The 19951-nt window shown below is 34.2% G+C and overlaps 2 protein-coding genes and 1 pseudogene across 3 annotated transcripts; 1 reads left to right on the plus strand and 2 right to left on the minus strand.

Moving 5' to 3' along the window:
* The first annotated feature begins 4579 nt into the window (after nucleotides 1-4579).
* On the plus strand, nucleotides 4580-7308 carry LOC100778705 (pentatricopeptide repeat-containing protein At3g49240, mitochondrial). Its single transcript, XM_006581579.4, has 2 exons — nucleotides 4580-6765; nucleotides 6898-7308. Exon 1 carries the CDS (start codon nucleotides 4798-4800, stop codon nucleotides 6694-6696), a length of 1899 nt encoding a protein of 632 aa, XP_006581642.1. The 5' UTR covers nucleotides 4580-4797; the 3' UTR covers nucleotides 6697-6765; nucleotides 6898-7308.
* A 1033-nt stretch (nucleotides 7309-8341) lies between these two features.
* Nucleotides 8342-11640, minus strand: LOC100779238 (E3 ubiquitin-protein ligase SINAT3-like; annotated as a pseudogene). The gene is made up of 3 exons (XR_005891990.1): nucleotides 10982-11640; nucleotides 9465-9851; nucleotides 8342-8871 (listed from the first exon to the last, which is right to left on the minus strand). The product of XR_005891990.1 is annotated as an E3 ubiquitin-protein ligase SINAT3-like (transcript).
* Nucleotides 11641-14082: 2442 nt separating this feature from the next.
* LOC100779768 (CLP protease regulatory subunit CLPX1, mitochondrial) lies at nucleotides 14083-19586 on the minus strand. The gene is made up of 15 exons (XM_003526669.4): nucleotides 18884-19586; nucleotides 18739-18803; nucleotides 18524-18627; nucleotides 18070-18149; nucleotides 17571-17621; nucleotides 17017-17091; nucleotides 16847-16924; nucleotides 16611-16667; nucleotides 16213-16283; nucleotides 16017-16116; nucleotides 15813-15917; nucleotides 15391-15453; nucleotides 14971-15093; nucleotides 14488-14640; nucleotides 14083-14402 (listed from the first exon to the last, which is right to left on the minus strand). Exons 1-15 carry the CDS (start codon nucleotides 19262-19264, stop codon nucleotides 14334-14336), a joined length of 1575 nt encoding a protein of 524 aa, XP_003526717.1. The 5' UTR covers nucleotides 19265-19586; the 3' UTR covers nucleotides 14083-14333.
* Nucleotides 19587-19951: the final 365 nt, after the last annotated feature.

A 19951-nucleotide genomic window follows, 5' to 3' on the forward strand; every position in this document is an offset into this window, starting at 1 on the left:
AAGAAAACTTAAAAGACCTAATTGGTATAATTAGAATATAAAGGGCTAAACTCGTATAATTATAATGCCTTAAAACATCAAAATATAATCAAATCTAAATTAAATATAAAATATTTAAATATAATAAATTAATATATTTGATAGACTATAGACTAATAGTTATCGACAAAACGTATTTTAGTTATTTGTCCATATTGTAGAGGGATAGTTTGGCAGACACTCTGATCATTCTTTGAATAAAGAAAAAAAATGGAGAATTTAATTGTTAAAAATAAATTAAAGAGAAACTAAAATTACAATTTATTTAAAATAACTAGACAAAAAATATAATTAAATTAAAAAGAGAGTAGAAAATCGTACTGTATTGAATATATATCTTAATTGCATATGTGTGGAATGGGTAATTTTCCTAATCTATTGACCTATTGCAAACAACAGGCAAAATAATCACACCCTGAAAAGGAAAAAAAAAGAATGAAGAGAACACATATAAACACAGTGCACACACTGGTTCTTTGCCACACATGACAATGCAGGCATGGTTTCAAGCTCTCGAGTCTCGAGGAAGATTCAAGTTTAAGATCACATATACTTTTGCCCTGAAATTTCCCTTGTCCAGTAGTCATCGTAATCTGGATCCTTACCCACGTTCTCTATTTCTTGTTCAATAAACCATATACACTTGGCTATCCATCAACTTCAGTTATCCAATTAAATTTTGGAGGGTTAACCAGGTACCTATCTTTGTCAAAATTTTAAGAAAAATAAAATGTTTGCATTGTGCATAAACAATTTTTGGAATACAATATTCAAAATGGTTATATTGTTTATACTTCATATAAAGAATTATATATTATATGCATTTAAAAATGATAAAAAAAATAGAGTTATCTAGAAAAGATTTCTTCATCTCATCTTTAATATAAAAAATTCGTGTAGTACAATTTGCTTGTGTACTCTACATTCAAGAGTTAATAAGAGAAATTATAAACGTCGCACACACACATACTAAAAATGATCATTCGTACACTTCCTCATTTACTTCTCTTGGATTTGTATGTTTCAAAATTTTCGTATTAAAATGATTGCAAGTTCCTCCATGCATAAAAATAATTCTAAAAGATAACTATTACTATACATTAAAATTCAATCATTAATTAATATTTAAAAATAATTCATTAGTCACCGGTTTCCATCTCTTTTCTTTTCCCCTTTCAGTGTACAGATCGAATGTATTAAATCTAGTGATTTGATAACTCCAATTCGTTTCATGATGTCCAGCTGTATAGAAAAAAAATTCTCCAAGGGGATATGTTGTTATAATACAATTGAGTACATGTTAATTAGCTGGGCATAGGCTACGATTCTGTGAGTTAGGTAGCAAAACAAGTATATATTTAATCTGCATGTGGAGATTATTAAATGGTTTTTAAAGTCTGAATTGACTTCAAACTATATATTTATATTATTGTGTTGTGAGAAAAACACACGAGTATACTGTATTTTATTATTATTCTTTTTTTAATATTGGTTTCGTTTTGGGGTTCACTTTGGCAGCTTGATAAGATCTAGTGATTCACAACACAACTATACCTTTTCAATTCAAAACAAACCAGTTGTCCATTCCATCTCTTTCATAAAATGTCATTTCCTTTTAATTATTTATGCACACTGAAAGATAGGCAAGATTATATTAAATTGCACGAAGAACATCTCATAACAAGACAAATATCATACTTTCATATATATACTAGCTAGGTAAGAATAAAAGTTCTGGCGCTTTCATCATTATACACCATGAGTTCATAATTTGTTTTGCGCAAAATGTTTCAGCCTTCTTTATTTTAATTTGATACATATATATATATATATATATATATCTTTGCAAGTTATTACATCATCACTTTTATATGCTGCTTTTAATTATTTAACTAGTTTACAAGTGTTGTTTTAATTAAAATAAATTTGACTAGTATACAAGATTTTAGTAATTTTCATATCGTGGCTTATAAACTACCACTTTTTTTTCTTCTATTTTCATTTTTTTATTAATTTGCTTGATTTTCTTAACTTTTTTTTTGTTCAATTATCACCTACCATGCCCCCTCTTAATGATGTCATGTTTTGTCATTCATGTGTCTTCTTTTCTCAAACCCACATATTGGCCACACGCATCTTCATTTAAGCTTGTTAATTAATTGGCAAAGCAAAGATTATTAAATGTTTTCAAAAGTCCCAGCCGACTGCAACGTGAACCACTAGAACTTATCAAGTTAACGTACAAGTCAGCAGTTTCTCGATCTATCTGTATAATTCGAAACAACCATTAATTTGCGCATTCCATCTCCTTCTTAAAATGACCCCATGCAATGTACCCAAAAAATGATCCCATGCTTAAATTTTTTATACACCGAGTGATACAAAAGATCAAGATTATATCTAGCCAGAAAAAAGTTGCATATACGGAACATCTCATATAAAGAGTATCATATTTGTCATACATGCATGATAAGTAGGGGAAAAAAAAGGAAGATGTTGCCGTTTTCATAGTGATTATTCACTATTCAGCATGAATTCATAATTTGTTTTGTGTAAAACGTTTGATGGAGTCGGCAGCGAAAGAGAAAACATTATTTTTTAATGATGACATGCAGTTTAAATTATTTTCTTAAATATTTTTTAATTTTGTTTTTGTAAGGTGTTAATTTATAATTATGTTGGTTTTCATAAAACTTAAGGACTGTAATGATTAATTAAGGATGTCCCTGGGAAAAATTATTCTTTGACCGTTTTTTCCCTCTTTAATTTAGAATATCCTGTAAACATTACTGACAAATCATGTTTCTTTTATTCTGAGTAATGGGCCAAGTCTGTTCTGGTCACCCTTTATTAATTGAAGAAATGGGCCCATGTTTCTTTTACATATAATGCGTTCGCAGTTTTGTTGTTGTTGTTGTTTTAATCAGAGTGTGTCTAATTTTTTTTTTACTTCATTAGAAAAGAAAAGACAAAACTACAGTGGACTGGGAGAAAAAGGAAGTGACGACCTGCATTGGCTAAACAATGAGCAACACCATTAGCTTCCCTAATCCCTGGGGACTTATTGGATCGCAATGTACCAAGCATGATTGTGTTTGTAGTTTGAAATCACATTTGGAAATTGATTTTTTTTTTTGTTACAAAGACAAGATCAAGGTATTTCATTAATCATAACTTGAAATATACATGAGGGTATATGATGAATTTCTTTAAGACTAACATAAGCCGTGCCAACTTAACCGAATTGATAAGATTCTGCATAAGAATATTTTTACATTGAAGAATTATAGAATCACTTTTTGAAAAATCTATATCAAAACTGTTGATCCTATCTACAACCAAATTGCAGTCCAATTCAAAAATAGCATTGGACATGCCCATATCCGAGAGCCATCTTATAGCCTTAAGGAGCCCCATAGCTTTACCTTTGGAAATTAAAAGTTATAACTATTAATTTCCTAAATTCATATTTGATGCGTAAGTAGGTAAGCCATTACTTCTGGTGGTTTATGTCGCATCACTATTTTTGGTGCATAAAATCACTAAATGTCAATTATTCATAATTATCTTATTTCTTATTCTTATATAAAAAAAAAGTGGGCAACTTGCATTATCATAAGGACGAAAATTATTTCCTTCAATAACTATTTGATCCCACTTTTCTTATTTTTAATTTTCAATTAGATTTTTTCTTTCTAAAATCACTAAATGTCAATCAAACATGTTGCGATAATATTCATTGACATAGTTTTTCATAAAATATAATTCATGGAAATACAATATTAAAACTCGAAACAAACAATTCCTTAGATTTTGTTTTCTTGTATATTTTTTGTTTTCCTTTATTTGGGCCTAAATGGCAATAGGCCCATAGAGGCATACAAGTTAGTAGTTACTACTGCTTCTAGTTACACTATCTACTAATTAGTTTTTTTTTATCACCCTTGTTTATTAATGCTATTATTTTTTAATTGTTATTTGAAATTAGAATTTAATTTAAATTTATGGTTAGTTTATTTTTTAAAAACTTTTGAGTTTAATATGCATGGGTTATCAACGTAAATCGTTTGGCTTAATTACATAATTTATCAGTTAACTATTATTATTTTGTAAGTTTTACTATCCTATTTTTTTAGCATTGTAACATCTTTTTTTTTTTTATAAAAAAAATAGTTCATTTTATCAACCCACTAACTGTATAATGAAGTGCTAACGTGTATTAAAAAATGACGTTATTTTGCCACTAATACATGTGAAAGACATCATCTTGTTAACAACATGATGTTAAAATATGCAATAAAAATTTAATTAAAAAAAAGAATTTAAGGTTTAAGATTTAAATTTGTTTAAAAAATTAATTCCAAAATATATTAATTTTTCTTTTAAAAATTAAATTCCAGGATATATTAGAGTCTATTCTTAAAGAATAATTTTAATATATTCTACAATCAAAGTTTAAAAATAATTAACAACATACTCAATAACAGGAAAATCTAAAAGCAAGCAGAACCACCCTAAGTTAAGCAGGCTTCATCTGGTCCAAAGATTACCATAATGGCATAATTTCTTTTACTTTAAAAAATAAAAAAAAAATGGCAGGTGTGTGCTTAGTTATTTACACTATCCCTGGATTAGGTCAATTGAAGCTCAAACACCAAACACCCCCTTTCGTCATCATCAATACGCTAAACCTTCTTCTGAATCAAAACACTAAACCCTATCCAAACCCTATCCCTCTCTCTCAGATTCATTCCCATCATGGCTCTCTCCAAAGCCACCTTCTTGACACACCTCAGAGCCCTCTCCAACCCTCGCCGCCGCCATCCTTCCTCCGTCTCCCTCCGCCTCATTTCATTCTCCTCCCCGGAGGAGGCCGCCGCGGAGCGCCGCCGCCGCAAGCGCCAGCTCCGCATGGAACCTCCCCTCTCCGCCCTAAACCGTACCCAAACCGCGCCGAAGCCCCAATCCTCACCCTACTACCTAAACCCTAACAACCCTAAACTCCCGGAACACGTGTCCTCCCTCACCGGCAACCGGCTGAACCTGCACAACCGAATCCTAACCCTAATCCGCGAAAACGACCTCGACGAGGCGGCGCTGTACACGCGCCACTCGATCTACTCCAACTGCCGCCCCACCATCTTCACGATCAACGCCGTCCTCGCCGCCCTCCTCCGCCAGTCCCGCTACTCCGACTTCCTCTCCCTCCATCGCTTCATCACGCAGGCCGGCGTGGTCCCCAACATCATCACACACAACCTCGTATTCCAGACCTACCTCGATTGCCGCAAACCCGACACGGCCCTCGAACACTACAAACAGTTCCTCAACGACGCTCCCATGAACCCTTCCCCCACCACCTACCGTGTCCTCATCAAAGGGTTAATCGATAACAACAAACTCGAACGTGCATTGGAAATTAAAACAGAAATGGATTCCAGAGGGTTTTCCCCTGATCCTCTTGTTTACCATTACTTGATGTTGGGGCACACTAGGGTTTCCGATGGGGATGGCGTTTTGAGGCTTTATGAGGAGCTGAGAGAGAGGTTGGGTGGGGTTGTGGAAGATGGGGTTGTGTTTGGGTGTTTGATGAAGGGGTATTTTCTTAAGGGGATGGAGAAGGAGGCTATGGAGTGTTACGAGGAGGTGTTGGGGAAGAAGAAGATGAGTGCTGTTGGGTATAATTCGGTGCTCGATGCGCTTTCTAAGAATGGGAGGCTTGACGAGGCGTTGAGGCTTTTCGATAGGATGATGAAGGAGTACGAGCCTCCAAAGAGGTTGAGTGTGAATTTGGGGAGCTTTAATGTGATTGTGGATGGGTATTGTGGGGAAGGGAGGTTTGAGGAGGCTATGGAGGTTTTTAGGAAAATTGGGGAGTATCGAGGTTGTAGCCCCGATACGTTGTCGTTTAATAACTTGATTGAGAGGTTGTGTGACAATGGGAGGATTGTGGAGGCTGAGGAGGTTTATGGAGAGATGGAGGGGAAAGGGGTGAGTCCTGATGAGTTTACTTATGGGTTGTTGATGGATGCTTGTTTTAGAGAGAATAGAGCTGATGACTCGGCTGCATATTTTAGGAAAATGGTGGACTCTGGGTTGAGGCCTAACTTGGCTGTTTACAATAGGTTGGTTGATGGGTTGGTTAAGGTTGGGAAGATTGATGAGGCCAAGGGTTTCTTTGAGTTGATGGTGAAGAAGCTCAAGATGGATGTTGCTAGCTACCAGTTTATGATGAAGGTGCTGAGTGATGAGGGGCGATTGGATGAGATGCTTCAGATTGTTGATACGTTGTTGGATGACAATGGGGTTGATTTTGATGAGGAGTTCCAGGAGTTTGTTAAGGGGGAGTTGAGGAAAGAAGGGAGAGAAGAGGAGTTGACCAAACTGATAGAGGAGAAAGAAAGGCTAAAAGCTGAAGCTAAGGCGAAGGATATCGAGGCAGCTGAAGCTGCCAAAAGAAGTGCAAGAGCAGCAGTAGCTTCTTTGCTTCCATCCAAGTTGTTTGGGAACAAGGAAACGGATTCCGAATCTAAAACAGAGGGTGAAATTCAAGCTCTCGGTGAAGAAAGCGCTAATGCCACTGCTTCTGAGGCAGAGTTGGCAGAGAAAACGACTGAAACTGAGGGTGATAGAGCAAGTGAACAGTTAACAGGTTGAAGTTGTTGCAACTTCTTGGTGCTTAGATGGGGAAATATAATAATAACTTAATGATGCGTGGATGAGGAGGTATGATGTCTGTGTCTCTTTACCAAAATAGTTTTGAATCATCAACCTATGTTACCAACATTTTGAATCATTTTACGTATAATTAAATTTGTTGGAAAGGATTATGCAATTTATGGTTTTTCCATTTTACAGTGCCTTATTATTGTGGTGTTGGTCTAAACCTTCTTGAAACCCCCATTACTGGAGCAACAAGATCAGCCACTGGAACTATAGCATGCTTTATTTCTAAAAGGAATAGTGTTTCTCTGGGAGTTATGATGGAATTTCTTCTTAACTTGCAAGTGAAGCAATATTGACATTGGGGTAGATGACAGGTCAGAAGAAAGATGAAGCAACTTATTGTGTTTTGTACACAGATGAGTTGTGAACAACATTGTGGTGCGTAAAAAGCATATAGTTTAATTGGTTGAGTAGAGGGTATGAGTTATGGTAAACCCTTAGTTCAGTTTTATGGATAAAAAAAAACATATGGGTTTATTAAAAAAAAAAGGTATAAAGTTATTTGTAATAAAATGTTAGAAAATAATCTATTACTTTTAATCATACCATCTAAATTTAAGTGAATAGATAATGAAATACAATAAAATAAAATGCAGCTATATGGGAAACGATAATATGCATCTGATTTGTGATGGTAATTGAAAACTATTTTTAGATTCAAACCTTAAAAAGGAACCACCCATCTGGAAAGTGTATTCCAAAAGAGGGTGTAGCAAAACTATCATACTCATGGACGGGCCATGGTGTATGATTAGAATGTGTAATAATAACTGTTAGCAGCTGAGGAAAAAGTTAGTAGTTATATATTATTCGTTATATCTTATCTACTTTATTCCGAATTTTTATTTTTAAAATCCTATTTTTGATCAATAAATTTTTGAAAGAATCTTTTATAAAAGTTAATTTTAACTTGGATTCTTTAACCAAGGTTTCAGATTTAATTTCTGACTTAAACATGAAATGATAGGAGTTCCACTTTACCCAAAAAAAATGAGCTGACATGGGAATTACACCTTCTGCTTATTAAATTTTTTTTAAAAGAGTTTTGAACTTCATTTCTTTTTTCTCTTTATTTAAATTCAAGATCATAATTAATAAGTTAATTTTAAATTCATAAAATATTAAACAATGTTTAGTTTTTAGCTTACAAGAGTCTTTCATTTATAAAATTCTACTATTAAAACTATCTAAAACATGAATTGAGTGCTTGTAGAGTTTATTTAAATTGACACTCTTGTTATTTTCATGTAACATGAACAGTAAGAGTCCTTTCCTAGTCTAGGACCCTATATTAGGCATTGTAATAAGACCATTCTAAATGTCAAAACTCTCCGAACCTGCATTCTCAAAATCTTGAATTAAAAATCTAATTAATCTAGAATAGCCATCAACTAGTTCTTTTTTCCATGTTTGGTGGTTATCTTTTTTAGGAGTCTACTGCTCTATCGTGTGATTTATTAATAGTATTCACCAATCTATCAATGGTGCTTCTATTAACTAACTTAACTCGGGTGTTCAAACTTCAAAGCAAGGAATACGAATTCCAATTTCCAGTGTCGAATTCCAATCAAGCAAATTTTGAAGGAAGAAAACTTGTTTATTATACAGCTTATGAAATCTGAAAATTTTAGAGTCACCTTAGTGCCTTAATCTATTACAACATGCGCAAAGTTGGTATAAATATATCTCAAAAGAGTGTCAGAAACACACGATAAAAATTCCCCTTCAAATAACGTGTCAACTACAGAGATTTGGCATGCACACCCCAGCTTCCGAATTCTGTTGCTGTTGTTCCTTCCATATTCTTCCTGTGACTCTGAGCTTCAGTTCCTTTCTATCCCCACCAGAGAAAAATAGGGCCATGTTTCTTTGAATGATGAGCCCATCATGGCTATCCCTAACCTTACGGTGACTATCCCGAACACTTCGTGGTGTACCCTCCCAAATGAGTTTCCTACCATTGGCCCCAACCTCTAGGCTATAGCTATAATTCCGAGCTTCATTCTCATCACCCATAAAACGAAGGAATGCCATGTATACAGGTGCCATGCCAAGCTGGAAAGCTTCAAAATGAAGGCAGAAATATTGGCCAAAACAATGAAATACCTACCAAAAAGAATCAGAGGCAGTGAGGAGTATAATTAAACTGAAAATAAGATTAAATGTTACAGCTACATAAGGACAAAACTTAGTTAAGTTCTTTCAGAGTTGTTAGAGCTATGTTCTTTAATCAGAATTTAAGTTTTACTTTTAATGCGGATTATCAAAGTAAAGCTCCAATTCTGATCGGAGAATTACACAAATAACACCTAAAGAACTGTATCTAAGTTTTCCCCTTAAAATAAAGTTGTCCTTAGCCATCATCATTCTTCAACAAGGGCCAAATTTAACTAATCCAATGAGACACAAATATGGTTGAACCATGTAAAACAGCAATACAAGGGAGTGACAAAATAATTGTCATGAGCATTTAAAGCATTTTTCCATAGCATCAGTTCCTTATCTCTTCTCACAACAGACCACCTATATATGTTTGATGAGAAAATAAGTGGCAGTGATGAATATCAGAAATTGTATCCCCATGTACAATTTTTGAACAGCAAATATATGTGACAAAGGGAAACAATCTCCTCCTCCACACTCTTCCAGGATTTCAAAAAATGAATGAAAAAACAGATAAAAAGATGCAATAGACTTACTGTGAGCATCCAGGTTGCATTCTCTACTTCACGGGGATTTGATTTCACATAACGATGGTTGAATGTGCATCCGGTGTGCATGTCCACTTTATGGTCATCCCTCAAATGAGCAACAAGGAAAGGAATATCCCCGACAACAGAACACTCTGATCCAGCATAAGGACAACTATATGGTCTAAAATTACATACTGTCTCATGCTTGAGCTTGCTGTAGTATGGAAAGATTTCTGGACATCCAAGAGAGTAGTACTTGCAAGGTAACTCAAGTGATTCAGCCACCTTCTCCAGTGCCAGACACCTAATATCTCCAAGCTCTTGTCTACAAGTGGGACATCGGTTGTGCACCCTTGTTTTACACGTGGAACACAGTGTGTGGCCGTTGTGACACTGCAAAGAAACTCATTGTTACATTTTCTCCCCCTTCTTGACATATATAAAATACACACTTTACTGTTTCAATCATGACAAGATCAACTTTTGCACAACTTGAATGAAAAAACTAACACAAGAATTGCAGACTCAATGATTGGCTAAAGTATCAACGGTGGAAAGAAATTTTGGGTTATAGCTCTCCATTGGCCCAATGCTTAAAAAATTCACTAGCTTCAGTTTGTATGTCTGTAGTTATTTAAACATGGACACAAATATTGACTATTGAGCAGTGAAAGGACCAAGACATTAAATCTACTTGTAACTATTTCATGTTCCAAGACAAGTTGCTGTTTTTCCTTTTTTTAGCAACATTCTACCAACACAAAGATACATTGAATTATTCACTTTCAACATTATCAATAAATTTCAACCTAGACAATGCATCTAGCCATGATACTGGCATGACAATGTTCTGCATTCTGAACACAACAACATCCTGCAACTCTGTAACATATCCAACCTGAAGCATTTTTCACAGGATATATGTATTAAAAGAAGACTTGTTACAATTTTGGGTCTTGCTCTCACGAGAAACAAATGATCATGCTGTAAAGATCATAACTTCTTTTTAACTAACTCATAAAAAGCCAAATACATGGCTCAAAGCTTCAAACCAAAATATGTTAACTCTCCTAAAATCAACCTTCTCTCAAATGGAAAAACATGTCTATAAATTGAAACAATGAAAACTAATTTTTAATTGGTAAGCACTAAGCAGAAAAAGGAAGTGTTAAACAGCACCATGAAGCTCTCGGGGGCAAAATATATACAATGATACAACCAAGACAAGATTAAAATTTGAAAACATAGCAAATCCCTCTACCAGACACAATGATACTATGAATTGCAAGTAATGCCATCATAATTCCACAATCATCATTGAAGACTCTCATCAATTCTAGTCAAAACCTCCGAAACCAAATCTAGGTTGTCCTTATCTCCCTACCCCCTAGAAAAAAGTCAAGAAAAACTCAACCTTTCAAACCAAATCCACTCAACTCAAACCCCTTCCTAAGAGCAATCAAATTCATCAAAAAGACCCCAAATCATGAGATGTTAAAAAATTGGTGAAAAAGAACACACACCTGATGAATTGGAGGGTACATTGAATTAGTACAAACAGGGCATTCCAGCAACTCATGGACGCTTGTTGCCGGAGCAATTGCGTTGGGACCCACAGAATTGATGTTACTAGTGCCTCCGTTGCGAGGCTTTGTGGAAGAAAACTCAGAGTGATGATGATGGTTGGCGTGGATCTCATCCTCATCCATGCCGTCCGAGGATGACACACACTCAACGCTCTCCAAGTCCATCAACTCACCAAACCAAAAACCCCTTCCCCTTCCTTCCACCACTGAAGGTAATAAAAACACGAAAAGAGAAACACCCACTAATCAAAATCCGAAATTTCACCGAATTAATTATCTGGGTATCCCCCCTTTTTTTTCAATCTCTTCCTTCAATTCCCTTTGTTCTTCTCTCACTTTTTTGGGGGAAAAAAAGAAGAACAAGAGAGAGAGAGAGAATAGGAGAAGAAAGACGGGGATGGACGTGGATCGATAAATTGGATGAATGGGAGGGTTCCTATAAAACCAAACTCTGTTCTGGTGAAGAACAGGTTCTTTTCTTCGTTGTCTCTCTCTCTCTCTCTTTCTCTCTCTCTCCGAGGTTTAGATGGTGTCGTGCGGTGAAGAGAGAGAAAGAGGAAGAGGACCGTTAATTTCAGAAAATTAGATGGTCGATCCAACGGTAATTAAAATTCTACTAATCTGTTTACTAAAAAAAAAAAGTTCACGTAATATTTGTTATTAGTAGTTAGTATTTTGTTAGGTCACATGTTTGTTTTAAGAAAACAAGATAACTGACTCCCCTTTACTACAATTTTTCAATTTCTACTGAATAACGTGTTTTTAGTTCCTCTAATATTTAAATGCTCATTCCTATTTCAAATTTAAAAACATAGTGGATATACCAATTATTGCAAATTTGATGTGAAAACTTGGTATGCAATGGAAGAACTGAATTGGGTTTTCCACTTGACATAATAACAATGATATATAATGGAGGCAACCATTAGCCTTTTTCATTGAAAAGGAAAAAAAAAGTTATTTGATTTGGAAGTTTTTTTTTTTTTTTTAATTAGAAGCAATGATCATTATGTTGGTGGTCTATTCGATTATCTGTGCATTTCTTCTAAAGTAAGTATAGGGGTACGTACCTAAAAATAAGATAAGGTTAAGAAACAAAAACAAAACGGAAATATTGTCGTTAAGTTACAACTAATCAAAGTTATTTTACAATGCATTTCAGTTGCGGGTTAATTAATAGCATAATTTTGTGGTGTTAATAAATTTGAGCTGTGAGAAATCATGTTAAAATGGAAGAAGAGCCAGACGGGATATCTTATTCGTGTCGATGCAGAGCCGTAATCACAGGGAAAAGATCCAACGCAGTAATCACTAACATAGAAGTTGACACAACGAAAATGAAGTAGATTTAGTTCTCATTTTCTGCACCCTCACCTCACCCAACTTTTTAGAGATCTTTTATATATATATATATATATATATATATATAGTATTAAGTAAATTGTGAGAGATAGAGCAGAGACTTTGGCACGAATGAATGATGATGAAGGTTATAGGTTTTGGTACAGTTTCACAACTTTATTTTCGGTGCACGTGGCTTGGCTTGCTTTGGTGTTATATTTGATGATTGATATTGCGATAGCAAATAATACCAAATCATAAATGCAATAAATATGCTAGACGCACAAAGCTGACAAAATTAAAGTAAGGGCATAATTAAAGAATGAAAATAGTTGTAAGAAAATGGTAATAGAAGAGTGAATTATACTCCTATTTTTCTTAGAGATGCTGACTAACACTTCTCTTTCTTCTTATTTTAAAATGTATTTTTTCTTGAGAAATTAATATTATAAGTTACACTTTGTGATCTTTTTAATATAAATATTTTGTTTAACAATGAAGAATAATCATAAAAGTCTCTTAATTATATTGTGAATATCTTATTATTGATTTTAATATTTTAGAAGGCAAGGTAAATTTTAAATATTTTATTACTGACTTTTAAAACCTTTTATTTCTTCTTTAAAGGACACAAAATCAATAATGAGATTATAAAATTAATTATTAATCGTATTGAGAATTACCACGAGAAAGAAAAAATCTCAATGATACTCAATCAACAATAAGGAATTTTGAAATGAACTCATATAACACATAAACAGTTATTTTTGAAGGAAGGAGAATGCATACTTTCAAATAAGATGGGAGAGGATTGCAATTTAAATATTTCTCCAAGAAGCAGACACAAATGCAAATTAATGTGAATTAATATACATAGGTAACATTCTTTAATTCAAATATTTAAAGAATAACGCTACAGATAGAGTTATTAGTTATACTCACCATATGATGACACTTTATTATTTGTAGAATAGTCTGGTTAAGGATTTTTTAAGTTTTAAAAAAACTCTCGTATGTGGTGAAAAGTACTTTATCTTATATAAGTTGTCTTCTAAGACAATTCACATTCTTTTTCAAAAAAAAAATATTAGTAATTAAAAAAATTATGATAAACATTTTTAAAAAAGCCATCGTTGTTAAAAAATTAAATGTAATTATAAATTATAAATTTATTAAATAATTTAGATAAGACACTAATACATAATTAAAATATTTAATACTTAACTTTCCAAAATAAATACTTTTTATTTTCTAATATAACGAACATTCATTTAAAAAAAATTAAAAACAAAACAGATATATCATGAGACAAGAAATAACACGTTACTTTGACAAGGCTTGTGATTGATTGTTCCAACTTTCAACTTTCAAATGCAAATAGAAAGTTCGTGTATATTATATAAAATACTAATAATCGGCACTGTTAAATTGAATAATTCCAACTAAGCCACCGAATTCTGTAACTAGTTTCTGCACGTTGAGGATCACCACTTATTTTATGCAGCAAGAGCTGTACCTGTGGTAAAACAAATAATGAATTTTCTAACACCAACCAATGAAATGTTCAATAAAGCTTGCAATTATAATGTTTTATTTAACCAATCGGATGTTGTTCTACTCAAAAGTTCAGTTGAATGGCCATAGTCAGGACAAAAACAAGAATGAACCTGGATCATTTAAACGATACACATTTTCGGTTCCTTCAATAATTCCACTCAAAATTTACATAACGAATCAGGTACAGTACACTTATAAGTATGTGGCATTTAGTTTACCTCACTATGATTTGTGCAAACAAATCCACGGAGTTTACCGTGGAAACTACATTGATGGTACATTGATTTCAGCCCAAGCCACATGGAACCATCTGATTCTAACCCTTGTATATTATTCAACAAATGTATCAACTATATGTACAAAGATAACTATAATATATATTTGCAACATGTTACATGCTGGCAACAATGGAAGGAAGTTCTGTATCGGCTTCATTATCTGCAGCTGATGCCTCCATGGTCTATGAGCACAAACAAAAGCATGATTAGGAATTGATTTGATAGAAGCAGAAAGAAAATCCATGTATCACAAATTCTTATACACACCTCTGAATCATTTTTCTGCTCTGAAAGATATTGATCCAATGCACCCTTACCATACAGGATTTTAGCCCCTCTCCCACGCCCCTCACCTCCAACGGCCTCTTCATCAACGACAACAGCATCTATAACATCATCGTCTGTTCTAATATCAGGAATCTGCACAAAAAGTTCAACAAGCTAAGCTAAATAATCTACACATTTCATGATGCAATACAATCCAATACACCCAATTCCTAATGAACAGAAAAAGATCATGGTTTAGGAGGTACTTGTTTAAGTTTCAAAAGTCGACTATTCTCTCTTTGTTCTCTAAATAATATTAATAATAATAACAGAGGTTAACTAATAACTATCATGTAGGTGGATGCCAAGACCCAAAGCTTAAATATTGCCTGGTGTCACTAAGTTTTACTGTCTTTAATGTTATGCACGCCATGTCATACAGTATGAACAAATTATCAATCCAAACTAAAATTTATAGCATACCTCATACATGGCATCTACCAACACATTTTCTAGTATCGATCGTAATCCCCGAGCACCAGTATTTTTAGATATTGCCTTTCTGGCAATTGATCTTAGAGCATTTTCTGTAAAATGTAGCTTTACCTGAAAAAAAATTACATCAAATTGTTGTTAGAGCAGTCATTTCAATCCCAACAAAGCCTATTATAGCCATTCAAAATCCAATCAAGCAACTGATTACCCTATACCTTAAAACTACAATGAACAAACAAGAAATAAAATATTTATAAGTGGAAAGGCCTATAAACTTAATGTGTTAAGGTTTTGCATCAAGATGCAGTATCACCAATTATTGAATCTTCTCATGGTTAAACCATTGGAGAGAAAACGTGTTATCTGTAAAATATACAAGGAAATAAAAAGAGGCTGGTAAAATATTACCCCATTCATTTGGAACATCTTCTTGTATTGCTTCCCTAGAGCATTCTTTGGTTCTGAGAGGACCTATAGAAAGTTTAAATCATTAATGGCATTAGGTAGCAAGAAAAGTGACCTTGTAAAGTTTAAAAATAAAGCACTATTAAAGATATATTTTTAAGTAAATCACACAATTTAATTGACTGATGAAATAAAAGAAAAAATTCAAAATAATACCAGATCAGTCAATACTTTGGCTCATGAGAAAGCCAGTCCTTCTGACTTTCTCACCATTTCCCATTCAATTATTTAATCAATCAATAAATACCTAATCCACTACTACATAGATACATCATTCAGTTGTTAACACGGCCAAATGAGAAAAGCAATACAGATACATTTTTTTCTGAGCAACCAAGCTGAATTATTACACACATGAAGCCTACCTGAATTAGTTGATTTTCAGTTAAAGCTGACAAACTGACAAGGATAGGAAACCTCCCAACAAATTCAGGTATTAAACCATATGCAATAAGATCACTACTTTCAACCTGCAAAATAACAATTTTAAAAAATGTAAAGATCCAAGTTGAATCTAGTTGGGTTAGTAAAAGCTGCTATCCTTACAAGATCTGCCTCATGAAACTTACAGTTTCCAATAATGATGATGCCACAGCAGCTTCTGTGACTTTACCAGTCCTCATGTTTGCACGTATAGGAGCCCCAAATCCAATAGAAGAATCATGACGCCTGAAAAGGAATGAAAAGTTACTAGTTACATACAGAAACACCAGAGACCCCATAATATTAATATCACTACTATTAAATTTTCAGGATTTGTGCAACCTTTCTGAGATTGTTTTCTCTAAGTCAACAAAGGCTCCTCCACAAATGAAAAGTATATTCTTTGTGTCAATCTGTGAAGAGACACAGATAGCACACCAGTTATAAATAAAATGAAAACAACAGATGTCTCTTATGTAACAGGATACCAAAAATGAAATTCAACCAAGCAAGAGTGCAATCAGAGCATATACACATAAACATGTAAACAAACTGGAGAATGAAGAGAAAAAAAGAACAAGAAACGTCAGTTAAGCTCTCTCAAAGGTTTAAAACAAAGAACACTCTTAAATATTGAAATGTGATTGCACCCATGCAGCAGCACCATCAATATATCTGATAGTCCCTACAAGCATATACATACCTGAAATTGTAAGGCACCAAAGACTATGTACACATACCTGAATATTGTCACCTCTAGGATGCTTTCGGGCTCCCTTCTCAGGAACATTGACAACCTTGATTGGAAAGAATGCAACAGGATCAATATAAAATGAATTGCTAAAAATACAGAATTAGAAAAATAACCAGATGCTTTAACTATGCTTGACTTTGCTACTCCAACATCATTTTAGTAGCAGTTTCACAAAACTATATCCAATAGCTTTCAGTGTTGATCATTATGAAAATAACTAACCGTCCCCTCAAGCATCTTTAGTAATGCCTGCTGAACACCTTCACCAGAAACATCTCTACTGATATTAAGGCTCTCAGCCTGAAATGTAAAGAGTAGATGAAGAAAACAGCAGACAAATATTTGATTTTGAAATTTGACAGATGGAGGAAAAAGTCAAAACAGGGAGGAACCTTTTTAGTAATCTTGTCAACTTCATCAATGTAAACAATGCCTTGCTGTGCAGCTGCAACATTATAATCTGCAACCTGGAAATAAACTCATGCAATGCTTGATTCAGACTACAGTTTGTGATGCTATGTTTGTTAATTTATGATTCCTTCATCAACTTGCAACCAGTCCATTTCACGAAAGAAGCAATCAATTTTTAAAGATCAATAAACCATGGAGAAAACCATACTTCAATAAAAACTTAAGGGAGTTGAAGATAAAAGAAACTAATTCCCAATAACAAAGAAAATTTTGCAAAAGCATGCATAAGTACCATCAGCACTATGTGCTATGTTCAAATCATAAAAGTACAAGAACTCAAACCATATGATCTACTGAAGGTTGAATCATACATCAAACCCTTTAAACCCAGTTTACGCTCCACTTCTCATTAATAAAGCTTTGAAACATTAACCCTCAAAGATTGGACACAGAGTCATTGGTCTTGTTTAATCTAAAGATACCCAAATTAGTATTTTGTATTAAAAACACAGTCAGCATTTATCAGAGTATTTACCATGAGGAGCTTGTATAATATGGATTCCACATCCTCTCCAACATAACCTGCCTGTTCAAAGGTGACACTGAGGTTAGACACGTGACATAAACATGGTTTCCACAGAGCAAAAATTAAGATGAAAATATTTTTGAAGATGGAATAAGACATAATAAATGCATGATTTCTAATCACAGGAGAAAAGGAAAGAAAATGATTCCCAAAGTACCTTCAGGGCACTTTGAATTTGATAAAAGGAAATGTTTTGGATATATATCTCAACTTCTCTGTGTTCAGAATTTGCATAAATGTCTACACCTTTTGAGAACATAAGATTACAGGATGGCAAAATATGTCTTTTGTGCTGAAAAGTTACAACTTATACAGGAGCTTTACAAGTCTTTCAAATGAATAATCCTCCAAACATAAACATTTTTCCCCATGTCCCCACCTTACTATTTTTTTCTTTTATTTTGGGAGATGGAAAATCAGAAAACAAGAATAAAGCTCACAAACTTGCCTGAGTGAGTGAAGTTGCATCTGCAATAACAAAGGGAACATTTACAAATCGAGCCAAAGTTTTGGCAAGTAATGTCTTCCCTGTCCTTGAAACAGCATCAAAGAAAAACAAGTTACACAAGTAACCAGCAATAACAAGACATTAATGATTGTTCAAAGAAACGAAGATATAAAAAAAAAAAGTTCTCAAACTTGCCCCCTGCCCCAACCTTGAGTATTAAAAAAAATGATTTCATGGTAGACTAAGCTATATAAACAAAGGACTCAGCACACAATTTTAACATATCGGTACAACTGACTGAGAAACTGCATGGCTGAGAGTCATCTATTCTCCACTGACTCAAACAATTTGTTATTCCAAAAATGGAAGCATCATATCATACATTATACAAAAAGTCAAAAACTAGAAGAATATAAACATTAAACACTCAACCGGAAGGCAAAAACTGATTTACCTGATCCGGTTGGCCCCATTAGAAGGATGTTGCTTTTCTCAAGTTCAACTCTATCATCATCAGCAGCATCAACTTTCACACTATTATCTGAATCTCCTGCAGGCCTAACATTCCAAATAGTAAGAACATGTGAAAATCAGTTAATACTTGATACCTACATACAATCAACATAGTTTAAAAAGAGGTAAAGCTCAGCAAAGAATAGTAACACTAACCACTTGGGCAAAGAGGTTTCATTAAATATCCTCTTATAGTGATTATAAACCGCTACAGAAAGCACCTGAAAAAAACAATCGAACCACAAATGAGGACAACAAAACCACCAAAAGTGTAAAAAAAAGATGAAAAATTGGGAAACACCTTCTTGGCCCTCTCTTGTCCAATAACGAATTTGTCGAGCCCCTTGCAAATTTCCTTTGGCGTTGGGAAACTGTTCCCCAAATTGGAGCCACCCCAGCACCCCTCTTTTGAATCGCCGGAGTTCGGGGCGCCACCGCCGCCGGCGACTTCGAAATTGGAATTCCCGGGGCGAACGACAATCCCGCCGCCGGACCAGACTTCGGGTGGGTCCCCCAACGAGGCAACGACGATGTAGCCTCTCCGAACCCCGAAGCCGGCGCGTGGAGGGCACCGAGAGCTCCCGGCGCGTGCGTAGTTGAACACCAAGTGCCTGAAGTGTGCAAGTGCGAGGGACGCTGTTTCCTTGTAACTGCAACAAGGCTTCGATCGAAACGCAAGCATGATTTAGGGAGCAGAAATTGAGGTTGCCGGAAGAGGTGGATTTGATAATTTTGATGATGTTGTGAGTAAAACGCCACGCCACTCTACCGAACCTCCTCAAAATGTTATTCGTTTTTTTTTCGACCCACTAAAAAACAGTTTAAGAAAGTGAAGTGAACCGTAACAGGTTGACGAAATAGACTAAGATACGTCTCCTGGAAATGAAATTAATTAATTATTTTAGGATAAATAAAATAAAATCACCATCTTATAAATATCTTTTCAATTTCAAAGATTTTTCTCATCTTCAATTACAATATTTTTGTTGTTGTTGCATTTTCAATTAGGATATAAATAAATTAATTTTATAAAATAAAACAAAAACTACTTACAGATATTTGTTGTGTTAAAAAATGTTTATGATGTGTATAACTCACTTTATGGTTCTATTTTAAAATTATAAAATAAGTAATATTTTAGCAATTACAGGCTATGTACATGGACAATGGAGGTTTAGACCTTGAGGAAGAAAAACAACTTGCAGAGAAGATTTGCTCGTGGACAGTGGACACTCTCTTTTAGCCTTCTCTTTTCTCTCACCTTTCTATATTGTTCTATCCTTTTTTTCAGAACCTCTCGTAAATTTTATGAGTTATAACCTTTTTCAGGAGGCACATCATTGTCCCTCCAATTACATGTTCAACCTGC

The sequence above is a fragment of the Glycine max genome, chromosome 6 (genome assembly GCF_000004515.6).
Source record: "Glycine max cultivar Williams 82 chromosome 6, Glycine_max_v4.0, whole genome shotgun sequence".
Classification (NCBI taxonomy): domain Eukaryota; kingdom Viridiplantae; phylum Streptophyta; class Magnoliopsida; order Fabales; family Fabaceae; genus Glycine; species Glycine max.

Coding starts and splice junctions, on each gene's coding strand:
- LOC100778705 (XM_006581579.4), top strand. CDS start 4,798: ATGGCTCTCTCCAAAGCCACCTTCTTGACACACCTCAGAGCCCTCTCC.
- LOC100779768 (XM_003526669.4), bottom strand. CDS start 19,264: ATGCTTGCGTTTCGATCGAAGCCTTGTTGCAGTTACAAGGAAACAGCG. Junction 18,804..18,883: donor GACAAGAGAGGGCCAAGAAG/GTGTTTCCCAAT, acceptor TGTTTTTTTCAG/GTGCTTTCTGTAGCGGTTTA. Junction 14,403..14,487: donor AGCAGAAAAATGATTCAGAG/GTGTGTATAAGA, acceptor TTGTGCTCATAG/ACCATGGAGGCATCAGCTGC.